General features: G+C 39.7%; 1 protein-coding gene across 20 annotated transcripts in view; it reads right to left on the bottom strand.

Moving 5' to 3' along the window:
• kcnt1b (potassium sodium-activated channel subfamily T member 1b) overlaps positions 1 to 21,825 on the bottom strand; it is a 117,592-nt gene that overhangs the window by 6,975 nt on the left and 88,792 nt on the right. For 11 of the 20 annotated variants that reach the window (XM_074639031.1, XM_074639032.1, XM_074639037.1 and 8 more), the window contains 21 exons: positions 21,140 to 21,234; positions 19,443 to 19,623; positions 18,286 to 18,450; positions 17,828 to 17,964; positions 16,091 to 16,154; positions 15,712 to 15,820; positions 15,503 to 15,611; positions 13,557 to 13,706; positions 13,200 to 13,435; positions 12,866 to 12,886; positions 11,236 to 11,449; positions 9,436 to 9,541; positions 9,152 to 9,324; positions 7,694 to 7,765; positions 6,818 to 6,952; positions 6,347 to 6,458; positions 5,192 to 5,293; positions 4,096 to 4,179; positions 3,882 to 4,010; positions 3,113 to 3,133; positions 2,486 to 2,783 (listed from right to left, as the gene is read on the bottom strand). In XM_074639031.1, the coding sequence (XP_074495132.1) occupies positions 2,486 to 2,783; positions 3,113 to 3,133; positions 3,882 to 4,010; positions 4,096 to 4,179; positions 5,192 to 5,293; positions 6,347 to 6,458; positions 6,818 to 6,952; positions 7,694 to 7,765; positions 9,152 to 9,324; positions 9,436 to 9,541; positions 11,236 to 11,449; positions 12,866 to 12,886; positions 13,200 to 13,435; positions 13,557 to 13,706; positions 15,503 to 15,611; positions 15,712 to 15,820; positions 16,091 to 16,154; positions 17,828 to 17,964; positions 18,286 to 18,450; positions 19,443 to 19,623; positions 21,140 to 21,234 (2,713 nt within the window). Of the gene's footprint in view, position 1; positions 258 to 2,485; positions 2,784 to 3,112; positions 3,134 to 3,881; positions 4,011 to 4,095; positions 4,180 to 5,191; positions 5,294 to 6,346; positions 6,459 to 6,817; positions 6,953 to 7,693; positions 7,766 to 9,151; positions 9,325 to 9,435; positions 9,542 to 11,235; positions 11,450 to 12,865; positions 12,887 to 13,199; positions 13,436 to 13,556; positions 13,707 to 15,502; positions 15,612 to 15,711; positions 15,821 to 16,090; positions 16,155 to 17,827; positions 17,965 to 18,285; positions 18,451 to 19,442; positions 19,624 to 21,139; positions 21,235 to 21,825 lie in introns of those variants that run through there. The other 9 variants (XM_074639044.1, XM_074639041.1, XM_074639049.1 and 6 more) reach the window with 4 other exon arrangements.

Below are 21,825 nucleotides of genomic sequence, written 5' to 3'. Positions count from 1 at the left end.
GGGAAGATAGAAGAGTCAGAGAGAGAGAGTAGGGGAGGAACAGAGGAGGGAGGGGAAAACAAGAAAAAGAAAGAAAATCAGGCAGGCAGCGAATGCATTTGCAGTTTCAAAAAATAACCTCTAAAAAGGTGAGAGCGATGCAAAGAAAGCCATGCAATGGTGTGTGCACAGAATCTGTCACATGTTATGATCCTGTTGCAGTAATCCTCACTGACATTCATGGTTCATAAGATGATCTTGAGCTTTTGAGGTTCTTCCTGAAAATGTATTTAATTGACACGTTACATAATTATCATAACATCTGGATCATGATTCTGCTTTTGTTTTGAAGCGTGAAGCTGGGAGGAGAGAAGAACTAAAGAAGGAAAATAAAAAGTACAGAAGTGAGCAGGTAAAGAGTGCAGGCAATTGCAGTCTATGATCAAATGCAATTGAGAGGTTTGGTGCTCCTGCATCTCCATGCATGACGTGTTCACATGTTGGTATGATCGTGACTGTGAAGTGGTGTGTATGAGTGATGGCACAATGGAGGGGAAGAGTTTGATGGGTGTGAAACTGATGTGAGAGAATGACGTTTTCTGAGAGTTCATGATGATGTAGTGTGATGTTAATGATCTGAACTATCAAGACCCACAGCACCGCGTCTTAATAGGTAGTTAGATGAGATTAAATGACTGGAACACAGATTGGAGTTTTTTCAAACACAGCTGAAACAATTCAATTGGCTGAGAGTGGGTAGAGCAAAAGAATCAGCTGAGCTCTATCCTTATGACATACCATACTTTAACTTTATGACATTTTAATGACATATTATACTATGACTTCTTATTACTTTTTTAGAACGTACTATAATAGGATTTGTATGATATATTATACTATGACTTTTTTTCATGACAATTTTTGACATGCTATACTGTCATTTTTCATATGTTTTAACATACTATACTATGACTTTTTCATAAACATTTTTCGACATGCTATACTATGACTTTTTTTTTTGAAAAATATTCGACATGCTATACTATGACTTTTTTTTTTGAAAAATATTCGACATGCTATACTATGACTTTTTTTCATAAATTTTTTTGGCATGCTATACTTTGACTTTTTTTCATACATTTTTCGACATGCGATACTGTGACTTTTTTTCAGGAAATTTTCAACATACTATAGTATGACTTTTTTTCAGAAAAAAATTTCGACATGCTATAGTGTGACGTTTTTTCATGAACATTTTCGACATGCTATATGACTTTTTTTTAAAATAAAATTTCGACATGCTATACTATGACTTTTTTCATAAAAATGTTCGACATGCTATATTATGACTTTTTTTCAAAAAAAATTTCGACAAACTATACTATGACTTTTTTTCATAAGTTTTTGACATGCTATACTATGACTTTTTCATTAAAATGTTTGACATACTATACCAAGACTTTTTTTCATAAACGTTTTTTACATGCAATACTATGAATTTTTTTATAAAAAATTTCGACATACTATACTATGACTTTTCTTTATAAATTTTTTTTACATACTATACTATGACTTTTTTTCATTACATTTTTCGACAACCTACTATGACTCTTTTTTAGAAAAAATTTCGACATGCTATACTATGACTTTTTTTTTGAGAAACATTTTCGACATACTATATGATTTTTTTTTTAGAACATTTTTCGACATACTATACTATGACTTTTTTTTAAATACTATACTATGACTTTTTTTTATAAAAAATGTCGACATACTATGACTTTTTTTTCATAAATTTTTTTACATCCTATACTATGACTTTTTTTTGAAAGATTTTCAACATATTATACTATGATTTTTTTCATAAAATTTTTAGACATATACTATAACTATCATATTTTTTGACAAACTATTCTATGAGTTTTTATCATGTATATTTTCGACATATTATACATTACTTTTTATGACATACTATAGTAAGACTTTTTCATGACATTTTTCGACATACTACACTGTGACTATGATGATATACTATTCTATATATTTTTTATGGCATACAGTATATACTGTATTAAAAAAACTAAAATCTGTAGCTTGACACATCACATGACACTGTTGACGAGCTACAGGTGACGTGTCACGACATCGTCTCACCTCAGAGCTGAGATTCTAAGGCTCTACCCACTGAGGTCTAACTCAATCAATTACATTATTTCTGCCTCCTGCTTCGGTGGCCTTAAAGAAATGTTTATAGAACTTAGACTCCAATTTGCAAGAAACATTATCATTTGCATTATTATTTATTTTCAGGCACATTATGACTTATTATGATTAAATCGCAATAAACTGAATTAAAAAATAGTTAATAACCACCCTTACTGTATTTAGCCTTTGCTAGACAATAAGTAATATATTTTAAACTATTGCATTAAATTAACTTCTTCATAACAAAGCAAAGACTGCCTATCACTTCCCTAAATCTCATGCCATCAGCGGTTCCACTCACCGTATCCCACGGTGGGCAGGCCCAGGTGCTTCATGCGATTCTTGACCAGCTCAGACAGCTCCTGTCGCTCGGAGCGTCGGTACAAGTTGAGTCTCTGCTGCGAGATACGCTCTGCTCTGCTGGACGGTTTGGTGCTCTTCCTGCTCAGCCGCCGTGCCCACTGCATGCTCTTCTTCCTCAGCAGCGGGTGCTCCGACTGGTTGCTCGTGGTGGAGTTTCTGTGGGCCTTCTTCTCCTTCCAGGACTCTTCACGTTCACAATGCTCCTCGCCCTGCTGCATGTTGATGGACATCTGAGACTGTGAAAGCAGGGTGGCAATGTTAATGCTGGATACTATGTGTGAATGGGTTTGTGAGGCTTGACTGTTTTGGTATTTTTGTTCTGTTTTTTAAAGAAATACCTGTTTGTATCACAATAAAAACAAACCTCCTTCTTTAGTGCCTTTGTAAGTGCAATTTTCCAGGTGCTTGCATTATCAAGATGTGACGGTTATGAGCTTTACATATTCATAAATGCAAGAAAAATGCCAATATGGTATTTTTTATTGTTGTGTGCTTTAATAAAAAAAAAAAAAGGTGACAGTTGACTGAAATATCCAAATTAAAAATAAGCATTTTTGGATCTTACCTGTGCGTTACTGTCCTTGCTCTGAAACAAGACACAGACAAACAGACATCCAAACAAAAAGAGATGCAATGAAAGATGGGGGCATCCAAAGCAAACATAATCATCCAAAGGCTCAAAGGCCAGCCAATGAAATAGTAAATATAGTGTATTTACTATTTTGTTATTCACTATTAAAATGGTAGGAAATTAACACTAGCCAGCAATGGTACATTTCTAGTTTGTGGCTGGTGAGTTTGTCTCTTATACTAGCCACTTACGTAACCTGCCAAATATTAATTAGAGCTGATTTCTATTTTATTTATCACACAAAAATAGTGAAAGTAAATGGGGACTTTTTGTTGAAAAATGTTAATTTCCTTACTTTCTTTAGCATAAAACAAATAGAAGAGAAAAATGCATAACGGAGCGAACACTGATAGAATAAAGTGTTGAGCATTAAAAGCAGCTAGTTGGGAAGATTAAAAAAAACAAAGAGAGGAAGGCAGAATGGAGAAAAATCTTGAATTTAGAAAAGAAAGATGAGACGGGCATGAAGAAAGGAAAGACATTTTGGGAAGAGAGCAATGAAAGCAGAAAAAATGCAAAGCAAAAAGGAACATCTTGAACATTTTTAAAAAGATAGACCATGAGAAAGGAGAAGGAATGAAGAAAACGCAAAATGAGGAAATGATGGAAGGAAGCTAAAGCGGCAGTAGTGCTTCAGCTAAAGCCCAACCAGAAGCCAAACCCAAAGTGAGGTCTCAGATATTAAGCATCAAACTGAACTTGCCTCTGAGGTTGAGAACATGTGCGACTCGGTGCGGTAGATCCCTATGGGGATCTCAGCGCTGGAGGAACAAAGCTTCTGGAAGAGTCTGCCGTAAGTCCTGATCCACAGGTCCTCCTCTGTGATCTTCATCTGGGGACAGAGAATGAGAATCAAGTAGCACAAACTCATTTACTCAAACTTAAAAATGCTTAGCAGTACGAACATTCCTACTTACAGCACACAGATACCCAGAGCCAGGCGTGGTGTCCAGACCAAGAAGAAGCCTCGCAATACCGATCATATAGTCCTTAACAAACGACTGTAAAGAAAACAGAGAATGACTGCAGTGAACTATAGTAAACAAACCCAGCCACAAACAACTTGTGCAGCAATAAGGGTTAGACATTATATATGCTTTCTAACATATCGGGCAAATCAAGCCTATTTAATTATTTAAAAAGAACAATCAGATGCTCCTGCATGGTTTCATTACATAAATCTGTGTTGTTCGTTGCAGGCTAGGAATTACTCTGGATTTCAAAAGTACAATTTCCCCTTTATGTGTACCCATTTTGGTGAGTTTGTTTTGGGTGGGGGGGGGCGTGGCGAGGGACTCGTCCTTTAAATATCAGATATGGCTTAAAGAGAATTGGCCCATGCACCTGTAATAAATCTTTTTTTGGTCATTTTATTCACTAACTGTAATGAGTCTGTAAAAACCTTTAATGTTGTGAAGTGTGACTGTGAATGTTGTTTAAGAGGTATTTCATCTGGGATCGTACATTTAGGGGAAATACTTCTACCGTTGACATGGAAAGTAATTTAAAGATACTGAACAATAGAAAATACTGACTTCTACCAAATATCCATGGACTTGCATTTATATAGCGCCTTTCTAGTCTTCTGACCACCCATCCACACACATTCACACAATGATGGCAGAGGCTGCCATACAAGGTGCCAACATGCTCATCTAATGATGATCTAATCTAACACACTCACACACAGATGGCACAGCCTTTAGGAGCAATTTGGGGCTCAGTATCTTGCCCAAGAACACTTTTGCATGCAGACTGGAGGAGCCGTGGATCGAACCGCTGATCTTCAGATTAGTGGACGACCCGCTCTACCTCCTGAGCCAGAGCCATCTCCTAGCCGACAAACCGTTCAGCTTATTCCTAACTTGCTTTGAGGTAATGTGGCTGCACAAAAAAACTAAGATTGATGAAATCATCATTTGATGTGTGCATGAAATATACCTATAGATATTAACCTATAATGTCATAAAGAACTCCATGCTCAACACCTGTAGTCAGTCTTTGTTATCCCACCTGGTAAAGCAGTGTATCCAACATGCTGATACTGAACACCCTGCCTGCAGCAAACGGCAGCCGGAACATGAAGGCCAAGTTGGAGCCCTTATCACGCTCTATCTGAAGAGAGAAATGGAACAGAGCAACCACATATTAAAATCAAATTTTTTTTTTTCCTGTATGATTGCTGAACTATTGCTCTTTTGCACCATCTCCAAGAAGACATCAAAGATGAAAATGAAAAAGGCCTGTTTTCAGAGGTTGAGAGACAAGTTTTTAAAGCACCGTGAAGGTGAAAGCTTTCACTGTATGTAGGAGAAAAAGAAAAGGAAAGAGGATGGCAGAGAATCTGAACTTTGGTACAAGATTTCACAGTTCCCGCTGTGTCTTTTTCTGTTATTTATTCTGTCCTTTCACAATCAATGCTTGGATAAAACAGACACGAAATAAAGGCACGAAAAAGCACTAAGATTGTATAAAATATTCTGTTTAGGGGACGCTGCTCTATTTATATTATATTATATTATATTATATTAAGGGCTGTCAATCGATTAAAATATTCATAGTGATTAATTGCCAATTTTTTTATCCGTTCAAAATGTACCTTAAAGGAAGATTCGTCAAGTATTTAATACTCTTATCATGGGAGTGGGCAAATATGCTGCTTTATGCAAATAAATGTATATATTTATTATTGGAAATCAATTAACAACACAAAACAACAACAAATATTGTCCAGAAACCCTCACAGGTACTGCATTGAGCATAACAAATATGCTCAAATCATAACATGGCAAACTGCAGCCCAACAGGCAACAACAGCTGTCAGTGTGTCAGTGTGCTGACTTGACTATGACTTGCCCCAAAACTGCATGTGATTATCATCATCAAGTGGGCATGTCTGTAAAGGGGAGACTCGTGGGTACCCATAGAACCCATTTACATTCACATATCTTGAGGTGAGAGGTCAAGGGACCCCTTTGAAAATGTCAATGCCAGTTTTTCCTTGCCAAAATTAAGTGTAAGTTTGGAGCGTTTTATTTAGCCTCCTTCTCGACAAGCTAGTATGATTTGGATGGGCCACAGAGTTTCACACTTTTAACAATCAGACAGAAAAGTAAACAAGTCAAAGCCAGGGAGTCGTAACATAGTCCTCCAGACTCAACAGCTCACCTTCTCCAGTTTGGAGAGAGCGAGTGAGTAGCAGTCCTTGGCTCTGAACTGCATGAACCTCATGTTGGACGGGTGTGTGAGCTCAGTTATGATGCTGAGACTGGGGAACAACCTGAGCGGAGGGGGACATTAAAGAGAACGATGTTAGTGGAGACATGAAATGCTTTGTGCTGAGGGGGAGACCCCGTGTGGCAGTGACAGATGCTTTTAATTTTGGTTGTTAAATAAAAGAGTATTTTTGCCAAACGTTGTTTGTCTTTGAGATTAACTCATTCACCATTCTGGCAAACTCAGAAAAACAAGCATTTGCTTTCCAGCATCTTACTGAGAACAGATGAGAAAGTTAATCAAGTGGAGTCTGATGCACATTCGATCCAAAACGTGAAGGTCCGGCTCAAACATAAACAGCCACTGACGGTACAAACTGTTTCCTGTATGTTTCTACACGGTGAAATGCTCCCTCTGCGTTACCTGAACATAGTCTGCACGTTGACGATGGTCTTGGCGTCTGCCATGTAGTCCTCCTCAGCGCTCATGGTGCTCTCCTTGTCCACAACCACCAAGTTGTCAGCGTAGATTATACCACATTGTAGCAGGTTGTCCAAGCTGGTCCATTCACAAAACAACAGTGTTCGTTACCGCATGACATGTCAAGAAATATCTCCCTCCTTGGATATTATAACAACGATACAACATCTATCTGTTCAATGTATTCTATCTATTCGTTTCCTAGAATTACTAAGGAGCAAGTTGAACCAGCTATATGTGGGAAAAAGAAATTCAATATGATGGGTCTAGGACAGTGGTTCTCAAACTTTTTACATCACGTACCACCTCAGAAAATATTTGGCTCTCCAAGTACCACCATTATGACCGATGTTAAAATACAGTAGCGTAGACCTACCCTAGTCAGCAATGCACAGTTCACGCAGGAGGTAAATGTATTCCTAACAATAATATTACTTATTGTTGACTTTTGTCAGCCCCAGTACAAGAGGGTAGCACCAGAGCTGGCACTTAAACTCTTCCATAAAACCATAATAATAGTTTGCGTTTGGAGCGTACCACCAGTGGTACACGTACCATAGTTTGAGAACCACTGGTCTAGGAAGTACATCACCAATAGCTGTTTTGTATAAATGGTGTTTTATGGTGAATCTTTCCTTTAACCAGACCCTGAAACTATGTTTTCTGATTTCCAACACCCACTAAGGACTATATTGCATTTTATTCATGATGCATGCAGGTTGTGTTGTACAGCTGGTAGCTGTAATACAAATGGAAAAACTACCCCTGAGATGAACATGATCATTAAACGAGCAGGTTTCTTATAATCCAAACACATACTTATCGATCGTGCCAGCCATGAAGTAAACCATTGGAAAGCAGCAAATGGCCTCTAAGAAGTGGTTGTCTGGCCTGTGGGAAATTGGAAACAGGAAACATCATGAATGAGCCTCCCACTCTAATTATCTCTGTAAAACACAAATGACACATTACATTACACTGCTGTTGTAATTTCCAGAAATGTGCTTGTTGATCAGGGCGGAGCAGATAGTATCTGAACTGTACTCATTTTGATGGCAAAAAGAGGAAAATGTATGTTTGAAAATACTAAATGCGTGATTGGGAGCATTTCTATTGCCTCCGCACGGCTCTCAACATGGCGGCGGCTCGCAGCTAACGTTGCTAACAGCGCTAACAGTGAAAACAACGGCAAAAGTGCTGACAGAGCTGACAGAACATGCACTAAAAGGCCTGCGCAGCCGGCCCGGCGATGTCAACAAAGGACGGAAAAGATCGGCTTACAACACACACTGAAGGAGAGCGACTTCATTCTCTGCTCAGGTAGACATTACTCCTCTGTATCTTTACATAGCAAATAGTTGTTTGCTGCTGTATTAATGCTCTGGATATCGTGCAGAGAACCATTAAATCTTAAATTCATTGAAAGGATTTAACTGGTTGCTATAGAAACCCCTAAGGGTGTCACTTAGCAAGAGCTTTCTTGGCTCTCTGTCAGTGTAGTTTATTGGTTTCAGAGACTGTAGAGATTTGGCCGAAGTTAATGAAACTCACAGTGAGTTAGAGCAGAGAATTGTGTGGATCATTGCAAGACACACACACACACACACACACACACACACACACACACATATATATATACATACCCAAACAAACAAATCGACTTTGTTGTGCAGAGAGAACTGTGAATAATGCAAAAGCTATTTCTTTCTTTATCTTGAAGCAAAGCTAACCCATAGGTCCCGCTGTGCTCTACTGAAACAAATGCAAATATAAACTAACACACAAATAGGCACACACGGATTCTTTACATCTTTTGAACTTTAATTCAGTTTCCGCATGAGGAACTGCTTTTTATTAATAATGTAAAACTTATTATTTTTCTGTATCTTGAGGCTAGGTTAACTCATATACTTCAAGCTATAATGACCAACTCTACTGCAGGACGTTTTGGCACTCTGAAAATGTGCTCATATTAAAGTAGCAGATGATTTTTTGTCAATGTCAAACACTGAAATGATTGAAATAAAGAACTATAAAAAGTTCTACTACCACTAAAACTTCATGAAGATTAATGAACAGTTGTATCTGTCTACTATCTCATCTTTATTGTGCACATAATATATGCACAGAATTATAGGTGTAGGTAATAAATGTGCTAGAAGCCTCTACATAAAACACATTACTCTTGAGTTTTTGAAGTTATTATGAAATCGTCACTGAGTTCCCTGTAGGAGTAAAAACGAACAAACAGGAAAGTGTAAAGTCTAAAAGTCTTACTGGTTGTCCAGCAGCAGCACTATGGGGTTGAGCTCCTTCCTGGGCCGATAGTAAGCGCGCAGAGGGACGACGAAGTTGTAGAGACCGTTTCCCGCCGTCTCTGCAGACACTATAATCAGCTTATTCTTGAAGCCGTATGCTTTGGCATCCTCAAAGCTGCTGTGTGTGCAGCGCTGGATGGAGAAAGACAATTCAAAGGGAAATCAGTCAATAAAAAAAGATCTAATGCATGTTTTGTGGTTTAATTCTAAGCTGTTTCTTTCTTTTCCTGTGTGCGAATTCACCTTGTCGAGGCGAAGGCAGCAGAATGGAGCTTTCTGTGGCAGGAGGTGGCACAGAGTTGGAGAGCTGCCGATGTAGGGCGAGTTGGGAGGGTAGCCCTTCACAAAACTGATGGAAAAGAAACACAAATTACCTCTGAGGAAAAAGTCCTATTAAACAACATTGTAATTAAGTAGAGTCAAAGAACTGGAATAAACACCTTGACTGACATATTGAGTAAGTATCAGATATCAAATAGCAATGCTGTCCATCTTTGAACTTTCATCTTTGAGCTTCCTTCCTTCCCGCAGCTACTTACAGTATGTTGCGTTCACGCTACGAGCGACACAGCAGCAGGCTACAAGTCATTTTCAACGGAAGCCGGTGACATGAAGCTACAAACTGACGGCCGAGACTTGACGCTGCGCGACGCGCTACAAATAAAGTTGATGATTCACTTCAATGACGCAGAGAAGTGTCAACCATTCATGTTTTTGTTTCACCCTGTTCCGTTCCATCTAAAAAAAATAAATGCCTTTAGGCAGTTCCCAGTGATATTGAACAACATAACTACGTCAACGAGTGCTTGAGCAAACGCTTCAGCGGCGACAATGTAGCTGTCCATGTTTTGTTGCTTTTGTCGCTTGTAGTGTGAACATAGCTTTAGTCTCTGAAGGAACAACTAAACACACCCTCACACAAAAACAGTGTGGTCTTTCATTGAAATACAAAATTGAAAATGTTCATATACATGATGGATATGTTTCAACCCAATAAAGACTTATGGGAGTATCACTGAATCCCTCATTACTTTCATCACACTACATATTACCATGGATTTTTCCGCTTATTATTACATTCTGCAGATGTTTTGCTCAAATTACTGTTGTTATGAGCCCGAAGTGGCTCATTCCTGCTCAATACCAACTACAACAACAATTACAATGTTTTTGTAGTCTGTTTAGTTTTAATCATGTCTTTTGTTTTACAACAATTGTGTTCATTTGGCTTCTGTGTCCCCTGATTTGTAAAGTGCCAGTAGCAATTACCCTACGGTGCCCTCTAGTTTGCCAATAAAAGAGATTCCAACTTTGTTAATAGATGCATCCACAACACGATCACCACATGATGGCACTGTGGGGCCTTGAGCAGCTCGGTGTGTTTCCTGCAGATAATGTAGTTGCTTCCATCTCCCCGACTACTGTGTCTGACATTTTTTAAGAAAGGAAACTACTCCAGTGTCGTGGGGCGCAGTAATAGGAGCTCAGAGGTGAGGAGGACCACGTTATGTCCAACTTTATGAAATCCACTAACAGTTACTGTTTAAAGAGACTGTGGTGCAGACTGTGAAGCACAGAGGCACCCAATCGGTCCTGAAGTCATCTCCGCCTAATGAAACCACATACAGGGAGGGAGAAGAGAAGAACAGAACTGCTGAGATAAACTGATTACTCTGACTTGCTGAATCGATATCATTGCGACTGATTAGATGAGCGTTGAGGGGTGAGGATCTATGTGAGGACACACAGCATGAGCTTCACTCAAGAGGGAAAGTGCTGACCCTCCCTGTCGCGACGCATTCATCACTGCCATGTCTGCACCTTACAGCATCGTGACACACAGATTACACGCCTATTCCCAACCCATCTATCTCCTACAACCACTAAGGCATGAAGAAGATGATGACAGGTGACATCAATCAAGTATATAGAGCTCAGGACGCCTGCACTATGAGGACATTTCACTTTTTTACCGCCCGCGAGACAGGACATATTGTACATTAGAAAAGCACCAAATCTCTTTGGGTCAATAGCGTCACTTACTCTGACCCCACAGAGCCCTCCTCGTCTGATTGGGTGGTCTCATCCTCTGATTGGTCGCTGAGGAGGTCGCAGGGCAGAATAGCGGAGGAGTCGGCGATCTCGAGGACAGGCGCGATGCTCGGCCTGCGGCTTCCGGAGCCGTTCTCCGTCGGCAAGGTCAGCTTGCCGCTTTCCTCGGGGGGATCGGGGTTCTGGAGATCTATGGCTACAGTGCCTGGAAATGACACGAGGTTACTGTGTGGGCAGCGAATAATAAGACCATTTAGAAATAGCATGTGCAGCGCTTTCACTGTAATGTCTTGTTGAGTCAAGAGCGAATGTTTGAGCGTAAATGTCTCAGTGAACCCATAAACATTTTATCTCAGAAAACACCTTTGCGCTGTGCTTTTCAATATCGTATATGTAAAGTAATAAGGTCCATGTATTTAGCTTGTTTAGCATCTTTGCCTCACACAATCCCATCACCTTCTATAGCTCAGCTTAGCTTGACCTTGAGGAGAAAATGTGTTGCTTTCTGAATCATGTAAATGTACTCTGGAGCTACAGCAAACGGCATGCACACCGTATTGACAACGTGTGCTTGTCAATAAATATGTCCCTAAAATACATCATATTGTCTGTATGTAATATGATGTATGATATATACAATACATATATCAGGCATATCAAATACATGATGAAATATGCACAATACATATATCATGCAACTGACATGCCTGATATATGCACAATACATATATCCAGCATATCAAAATACATGATATATGCACAATACATATATCAGGTATATCAGATACATGATGACAGATGCACACACTTGCCAACCCTCCTGATTTCCTGAGAGACTCCTGTTTTTCATTTCCCTCTCCTGGTTTCATCCCAGTGTCAAAATTCTCTCGTATTTCTCCTGATTTATGACATATTTTCACACCTATTTTTTTTCCTTTTCGTTATCACAACCTGTCTCTGCTGTACAGCATCTAAAAGCCCTACTGTTTCCACCCGGACGACGATAGAGCTACACCTAATGTTGTTTACTGTTAAACGGAGAGAGAAATGGAGAGTACTAAAAGAAAGAGATACTCAAGCAGGGGCAAAAAAATGAATGAATAAATAAAAACAAGTTAGACGCTAGAGGGGCGAATTATTATGCATTCTTTCCTGAAAATTAAAAGTAAAATTAAAAGTATTTAAGATAAAAATGCTGTTGCAGTGTTCTTATTATTTTGCTATTTTCATTCTTTAAAAGTCAGCAAAATGCAGGAAATTTTTCCTCCAGACTCCCCGATTGGGTTTTGAAATCCTCCCTATTTTTGAGGTCTCAAGGTTGGCAAGTATGCATATGCACAATACATATATCAAGCATATCAAATACATGATATATGCACAATACATATATCAGGTATATCACATACATGAGGATATATGCACTATACATTATATCAGGTATATCAGATACAGGATGATATATGAACAATACATATATCATCTTTTATGTGAAAATGTGATTTTTAAGAAAAAAAAAAGATAATTAAAATCACTGAGGACATGTTAATAAAAATCAAATATCCCTGTGTCTTGTTCAGCGTATAACATACTATCAATTGTGAATTAATTTGCACAAACTTACCATATGCAGTGGCCTGATCAACTTTTACAGGTCAAAGAAAAAGCACAACACAATAATGTCAGCCAAGAAAGTAAAAAACGCATGTAAGGAAAAAGTCATGCATAACAGTGAGCGAAAGCATACAGCATCACCAAGGCAGCCACCACTCACAAATGTTCAGTGAGAGTAGGTAAACATCAGCAACAAAGCATCCATTTCCTCTTCGTACATGGAAACCCTTTCAAACCAACAAATGAGGCAAACTGAATCTTGCTACTCCAAACACCTTTCTTTCTTTCCTCCTTTCTTTACCAACTTCCAAACATCATTTTTTTTTCTGCCTCTTGAGTCTCACCCATGCTGGCGATGATGCTGTGCACGGGCAGCCTGGAGGGGGCGTCGTAGAGGCCGCTGACCGTCAGGCCCTTGTTGTGCTTCTCCTCCTGTTTGAAGATGAAGGCCGAGTTCTCCTCCTTGGTGATGTTGATGTAGTAGCAGGTGTCGGCGGCGGCCATGATGTGGCGGGGGCCGGGATTCAGGAGGATGCTCTTGTTGTCTTCCCTCTTCACTCCGATCAAACACACACCATACCTGGGAGGTAAGGAGGGGGGTATGCTAAGTTTAAAATAGACCTCAGCTCCAAATGTTTGGGTTGTTTTGCCCAGAGATCATTGTAGTGTGTCATGATCAAGCCAGTGGAAGTTTTACTAACTTCTTGTGGGCGTGGAAGGAGGCGTAGGTGAAGCTCTTTCCATCATACTCCCCGAAAAACTTGCTGTCGCACAACCGGATGTGGTAGACCTCGTTTCCAGAGCAGCGTCCATACATCCTCTGCCACTGCTCCGGTGACAACTGTCCCTCTCTGAAACAGAAAAATCATTTCGGACTTTATTTGCAACTCAAGACTTCTCATTTCCCTTTCTACCTTTCACGACCCTATACTCCCCAGCCTACTAACTTCTAGACCCAAGGCTATGAGGTCATTTTATTTAGGCAGTTCATGTCCTTCATAACCTTTTGTGAATGTAATGTTTAAATTAACACCTGCCAAAAAGAAGTTTATTCCCAGTCCTGTCACGTTCACAGCCCCAAGCCAGTGCGAGTTCTCATAACGGAAATGATATTGGATGTGCTGCGTCTCTGCTGTGGGCAGCAGTGAAGATATAGTGGTCACCTTGCACAGAATATAAAAACACAGCCAGATTTACTGCCTTAACAAGAACCAGGGTAATGTTTACTGACTTGACAGTGACAAGTTACTGCAGCGGTGACGGTACAGTAGTCAGCTCTGCAGAGACAAAAAACAGGTACAGCTTGTGTAACTGTAAAAAAAACTCTGCTGCAGGAGTTTCAGTCATCTTGCTCTAATATTAATCATCAAGTGAGATTGAATCTGTCAACATGATTAATGACACAAAGGGATATTAAACATTAACAGAGCACGCAAAAGTTAAAAAGATTTAAAGTTTACTTAATAAAAACTTTTCTTGGCAGTTGAGCTGCTCTGTAAGCGGAAATAATGTCATTGATTCAGTTAAATCTCAGCGGATGGAGCCAGAGTACGACGCCAGTGTTGGATAAGTGATGTAAGGCTCAGACAAAATGGAAAAAGGTGAGAGTTAAAGAAGGAGGATGTCAAGTTCTCTTGCTACTCGCTAAAATGACAGTTTTAACATTAAAAATAATTTAAGGAATACAGTACAGTTTAGGCTGTACCGGTCGTTGGTGAATAAATGCTACAACTCCTCAAGACACAAGCCAAGTTCCAGTGTCTTGAAGGGTTTTTCAATATACGACTTGGCACGTCGGCGCAGCATGGCAGGGATTTACGTCTCCATTACAGCAGCAACCTACCTGCTTAGGTGTGTGTGACCACGGCTGTGACTAGTTGTCAAACGAGTGTCTGTAAAACGGTGATAAACACATTTCATTTCCTATGTTCTTCACAATAAAAGCCAAAGTTTAACCCGAGTCAGGCTACACAACAAAGATAGCAATCGTATCACATCCGTACATGGTCAGTCGTAAACAGCTGTTAAATAATAATGCTAATAATAACTATATATGTTTCTTTTAATCACGCTGGTATTGGATCGGTACTCAGTATTTGCCGATACCGCAAGTTCAGGTATCGGAATCAGTATCGAGAAGGAAAAAATTTATCGGAATATCTCTACAAAATCTGCCTACCAGCATCTCTGACGTTCATTATTTAACACGTAGTATCTTGCTTGTTTAATCCGTTCAGAAACCTAGTGGTAGGCATATTGTGTTACAGAGCTAGGCTAGCTCTTTCCCCTGTTTTCCAGTCTTTATGCTAAGCTAAGCTAACCGCTGCTTCATATCAAATGGACGGATATTAGAGTGGTTTCGATCTTCTCATCTAACTCTTGGCAAGAAAGCGAATTAGTGCATTTCCTAAGAAATCAAAACTCAACCAATTACATTACTTTGGCTGTAAGAGCACTTTCTTATATTTAATATCTTTCAACTCACCTCAAGTGCAATAAATGTTTATGACTTTGGCGAGAAAGGTGCAGGACCATAACGGTAACTCACACAGTGATAAAAGGACATACCGTCAGCGGATATCACTGTAAATTCAGAAATGCTAATGTTAATTGCGGTTACTGTTATAAAACAGTAGCGTGTACTCACTGTCCTCTGGAGGTGTGGACCAGGAGTGTGACTAAGGTAGACGTGGCCGGACACACACAGTTCAGCGCCAACATGGCGTACTTGAACTCCTCTTCACACACTACATGATCTGATTGAAATGGATAAATTGCAAGATATATGTTAGACTTATATAGAAATATGTGTGTAATAACTGTGTTTATGTAAGTAGGCAATCCTTCCGCACTTACCTGCAAACTTAACATGGAATTTATTTTCTGGTTTCAGAATTTGGACGTAGAGGGGGCAATTTGGTGCAAAATCTTTCGCAGCCCAAGCCCTCAAAATAGTCTGGTGATCCTGTGGGAGAATAAATAGCCCCATTTTACTCATCCAGTGACTCATTTGTAAACACAATATCAATTTTATGGGCTATAAAGTTTGCCTCTGTGACCGTGCTCCCATTGGCAGGTCCAACAGAATCACGACAGCATCTGATTATCTCAAACTCTCTCGGCTAATTTGCAAAGGAAGTAGACTGTGAAAGGAAATTGCTCCTTTTAAATTATTGTTATCATGAGAGGGTTTGTACTGGAAAGGAAGTTCGAGACTCCTGTTGATGAGACTCACAGCAGCAGTTCTGTCGACCTCGTTCCTGCTGCTGAGGATGAAGCAGGCCTCAGCATCGTCCATCCTGAGGACAGACAGAGAGACGAACGGGAATAAACACAGATACGCGGGTTAACGGGCTGATGACTGTGAAGAGGACGTTCAGCCAAACGTAAAATTAGTTATTTAGGGAGATCGATGCTTTAAAGAAAAGCTAGGCAGGGATGAGTGCTAATGTCCTGTGACAAAAGGTCAACAGCCACCTTCTAGCGTGAAAACAATCTGCTGCTATTTGACATAATAGCGCAGTGCTAGCAACACACGAGGTGCATTCATTTGTGATATAAAAAAAACATCAACTGCAATATGAAAGGATTCATCTGTCAGCATAGCAGAGCTGAAGTTTCTATGAGGCTTACCTGGCTGGGTGATTTGATCTATTACATGCCAGTGCGTGAAATTGCCATGGAATCTAATCACCTGCCCAACTTTGCACACTGAAGAGGAGCTATTCAAAAAGTGTATGGGCTCCTGGACAGATTTCACACTATCAGATGCTAGGGAGACGTACTTAGACCCCATTTCATTGGAAACACATCATAAGCTGCAACACTTCTGCCAGCAAGCAGAAATATCCCCTGAAGCGACATTAAAATCTGAATGGCACACTGGTGCTGCAATAAGGACAAACATTTTCCTGTGAGATCCATCACAGATTTCTACTGCTGCGTATCGTATGTGGCCTTTGATGTGAGCAGATGATCAGTGTAGAGTGAAATCCCTTTACACCGATGTGCAAGCAGAGGGCAGCCAAATGGACTTGTAAGTACCTCATCCTCTATAGGCACTTCATGGATTCAGTGGAGGACTTAAACTTTAAATTTACATACATTTAATTTAGAGATTTTTATCCTGAACTTAAAATGATTTAGATATAGATTATGTGCTGGAGTTAAAGTCAAACTTTTCAAGGACATGACATACAGGTTCAATGACTGACTACTACTAGATAGGGCTGTGCAATTAATCACATTTCAATTACGATTATTGCTTCCAACGATTATGAAAACAAGATAATCAATATAAAACTGTTATTGTGCCTCTTTCAGTATCGCATGACACGCTCGTTTTGTCTTGTGTTCCTTTCCTTTACAGCAGTGCGCTTTCACCCCACTTGGATGGTTAAGGATGGCTGCTCGGTGTGGGAGGAGCCCCTTGTGGGAACTCTCAGGCTGGCCCCCGCCAAACTCATTTCCTCTGTGGTGGTGCGCTGCAACCTGCTCTAGTCAGGCTTGCAAAGACCTGGGGTGAAGGTGGCGCTGTACAGCAGCCCTCGCCGCTTAGTGCTCGCTGTTCACTCTCTCCCTGCAGAGAGGAACAGGGCTTCCTGTGCAACCGTCAACCAGGCCGATCGTCCTCAGTGCGGCCATGTCGGCAACCCACTCAACCCGTCTCGAAAGACAGATCCCCGTCTCGTTTACCATAATTTGTGGGTGTGATTTTTTTTTCTCATCACCATTCATATCTATACAACCAATGAGTTTATGATTAAACTGTTTACTAAAGCACAAAATTGTTTACAAGAGCACCAAGTTCTTCATAGATCTAGCCTCTTAAATACACTATTCGGTACATATAGAGTATATGCAGTTTTATTAAGAAAGCTTGAATCAGAGATGACACTCCCCTCTGCTTTAATGTGTTCTATACAGTATGTGTTTGTCTGAATGCAAGCATGCATGCCACGCTTTCACTCACTTGGCCCGCATCAGGTCCTGGTCTTTGAGGGCAGACCCTTGTAGGTAGATGACCCTCTGGGACCACAGAGGGATTTGGAGGATACGGCGAACCTGAATGTCTATCTCCGTTGGACACAGGATCACCACATAGTAGTCCTGCAAAACAAGGTTTATGAACGCATTTAATTGAACCATGCAGCAAGTTTTATATATAGTATAAATAATGTATAGGCTTTTAGAGCTAGCTGCATAGCCTTCATTTGTTCCGCAGGAATTTTACACAAATTACTTTTTTAAATGTTATTAATTGGAATAGAGTTTGTATATTGAATCATAAATCTATAGTCATCCTGTTTATCACAACCATTCCTATGCTGATGGAAACAACCAGCTATGATTTGTCATGTGGAGTAGTTTTGCCACGGACTACACACTTGACTCTTTGAGAAAATAAATCCACTATTTTGATTTTTGCACCTGTAGTCTCGGGTGAGCGTAAAACTCGTTGAGGAAATCCATCAGCAGGTCGATCTTCAGCGAGCTGACACACAACACCACATGCTTCTCCGTCTGCGCCCGGTGGCGGCTGTAGTTCCCTCCTAACTTCTGACTCTCCATCCACAGGTACGCTAGCTCTTCAAACTGACACAAGGACAACAAAATCGACATGATGTCAAAGACAACAAGAGTGAAATGAATAATACATGAGAGATAGATTTGCTGTCTGGACACGGACGGCGAAAGCACTGAAGTGAAAACTACCGATGCAATGGTTTGCCAGCAGCAGGAGTTAATTTCTATTTCTCACCCAGAAGTGTTTGTTATCTTTAAAAATAAATAACACAGCGAATAGGTGGATTTATTATGCAGCAAGTGTGAGCCGACATGACTTGCCCTGAATTCTGAGTGAGATTTGCAGACTTCTTCTGCAGCCAAAATGGCAGAGAAAAAAGACCTTTATTAAAGTTTGATTTGCTGTAGCCTTTGATCGCTGTAAGAAAATGTCATTAAATGTTAGATGATAGCCCCACGAAGGTCCTCACTAGATGCAGCAACATCACAAGAATTCCTGATGAAGACATGACCTAATACAAGGCTTACTAATGCGTTTAACCTCTCACTGCATTCTGGGAAAAACTAGCGCTGTCAAAGTTAATGTGATAATAAGGCGGTAACACAAATTCCATTTAATGCCACTAATTTCTTTAACGCATTAACGCAACTTGCATTTTTTTTTTGGGTTGTAGCGGGCTCAGTACTGGCATCATATGAAACTGTAAAACCTAAGGAATCCATTGGTACCAAACATATCACACTATCTTGTCGCAAAGGAGATTAAATAATGCTCCAAACTTGTGCTAAATTTTGGTGAGGAAAAACTGTGTCCAATAATATATATATAGATATATTTGCATAAATCAAGCATATTTGTCATCTCCCATGTTGATTAGAGTATTAAATACTTGACAAATCTCTCTTTAAGATACATTTCGAACAGATTAAAAAAATGTGTGATTAATTTGCGATTAATTGCGATCAACTATGGACAATCATGCGATTAATCGTGATTAAATATTTGAATCGATTTACAGTCACAGAAAAAACACGAGGTTATTTTACCCTACAGTCGTTACCTGCAGTGGGAGCACCACCAGCGCAACACAGATGAGAATGACCACCAGTAGCTGGGAGGGCCAGATCTGTGGCGTGACGTCCCCGTAGCCCACAGTTGAGAAGGTGACGATGCAGAAATAGAACGAGTCAAACAGGGTCAGGTGCTTCCCGGCTCTCTCTAGATGCTGGATCCCACAAGCTCTGCAGAAAGATGAGGAATAATACTTGATGGTGCTGTCAGACATTTCTCCTACGGGTGAAGGTAATTAAAATATGTGACCTTACTAGGGGAATATGCGTTAGCCTGGTGGGCTGGATATCAAACTCAATTTTCCCTAAGATCAAAGGGCAGCAGAGTAAATACAGCTTAGGCCAGTATGTCATTTAAAGTGTCACTATTGATTCCTCTGTCAGCTCCACCTTTCTGCTGGTGCTAATTCATTTGTGTTTTTTTACATTGATGAGTTGTAGATTTAATGAAATCCTGAGGCAGAGGGGAGTGATAATCTCTGCCAAGGCACAAGAAGGCTGTTAAGGAAATACTTCACCCACAAAATGACAATTCGTAAATCTTTTACTCGCCCTGTGTAACCTTGAATTCGTGAAGAAAACTTTGTGCCTCCAAAGTGAACGAAGAATCAAAAAACTGAAAAGTCTTGATGAAATGAAGTAAATGGTGGGCCGCGTTTAACAACAGCAAACACTATATCAAAACATCCGTTCACACAACTCGTGCAGTATAATCTAAGTCTCCTTTATCCAGTCGTATGCTCACTACTTCCCAAACACATGCATTTTCGGTAAAACCTTACTATTTAAAACACATCTACATAACCAGTCTCATACTTGTGTAGGTTCATTACTTGTCCGGAGTCATAATAAGGTTTTAACAAAGATGGATAAATGAGACTTGGATAATACTGCACGAGTTGTGTGAGAGTGTAAATGAATGTTTTGATATAGTTTTGCTGTTGTTAAACGTGGCACCCATTTACTTCAATTCATCAAGACTTTTTTTGGGGGTGAAGTATTCCTTTAAAGAGCTAAAGGTCTAAGAAGTGACGGCTTTGATTAAAATAGATTGGTGTTATAAAAGAGGAAATCAATGAGATGTAATAATGAGCCATCTGTGGTTTTCCTTCAATGTAACACTCTTTCCAGCTGTGTTTTCTTGTTGTTAGTTGTTGTTAATGTTTTTTGCGCACGTCTCCCTGCTGCTCATCACTATTTTCGGTCACAAAATAGTCCAAACATCAAGATAACAAAATGCTGTAAAAAGTCTTTAAAAATGATGCATTTATTTACATTTTCCAAATAGTTTTATATTTACTATTTGCTTTTGCCAGTAACATTAGCTAACTGGCTTCATAATATATTAGCTAACTCCTAAGGATTACATTTTGTTGCTTTTTCAGTCAAATTTTATCTTGCCAGGAAAACTGTGCGCCCCACCACTGTGCCAAAAACACCACAGCACAGTGTGTCTGCTTACTAGAGCTACATTTTCAATCTCTACTTTTGCAACATGTATAGCTTCTTCTACATAACACACCTTGTCCAAGACATGCACACTATAAAAGATAATGTTTTCTGGGTCATGTGTTACACAGTTCAGGAAACAGATTTGGCAGTGAGGGTCAGTAAAAGTGAAGTGAAGTGAAAGCCTCAATGGTCAGAGATGCATGTCTGTGACTAACAAGAACAGAGGTTCACTCACCCAGTGAAAACCAGACACAGCAAGGTGCAGATGAGGATGAACACCTGGTTGAACATGGCAGAGTGGGTCCTCTGGATGGCACGATGGAAGTCATTCTGGACATAGGAAAAGAGGTTACTAGATAGCCAGGTCTTTATTACAATATCCATACCAATGTGTGTGAATTGAAATACATTACAACATTTGTAAGTTCTCAAAAAAAAACAGCATCAAAACACAAGTCAAACAATGCTGGAAAAAGTCAGTTAATGTCTTTATATTTATTGACTTTGACCTTGACCAACGAGGATGGTCTGGATACAAATTAACACACAAAAAATAAATCTTCATTTGCTGATTCTGGCATAGATTCTTTACACACTATACAAATACACTCTACTCCACTGTCCTCCACTTAATAGGAACATTTTTAGTACTACAGTATAAGGCTGTCCTCCACCAAAGAAATTCAACTGACATACAAGTTTCTCCACAAAGAACCACACAAAAGCACCACTTTAAATCTCGTGCTTATCAGAGATGTGCTCATAAGTTTCTTGGAAGTAAGTAATTCAGCATGAAAAAGCATAAAAAAAATGACTAGTCGAAAAAATCTCTCTGTTCAAATGCCTCTTTTTATTTTGTCAAACGTAGGCCAAGCGCCTATTGTTCAGGGTGCGACAGCTGCACCCTGAGATAAAAAATAG

This window comes from Sebastes fasciatus, chromosome 6, assembly GCF_043250625.1.
Source record: "Sebastes fasciatus isolate fSebFas1 chromosome 6, fSebFas1.pri, whole genome shotgun sequence".
NCBI lineage: Eukaryota > Metazoa > Chordata > Actinopteri > Perciformes > Sebastidae > Sebastes > Sebastes fasciatus.
This window is presented reverse-complemented; position numbering and strand designations above follow the sequence as displayed.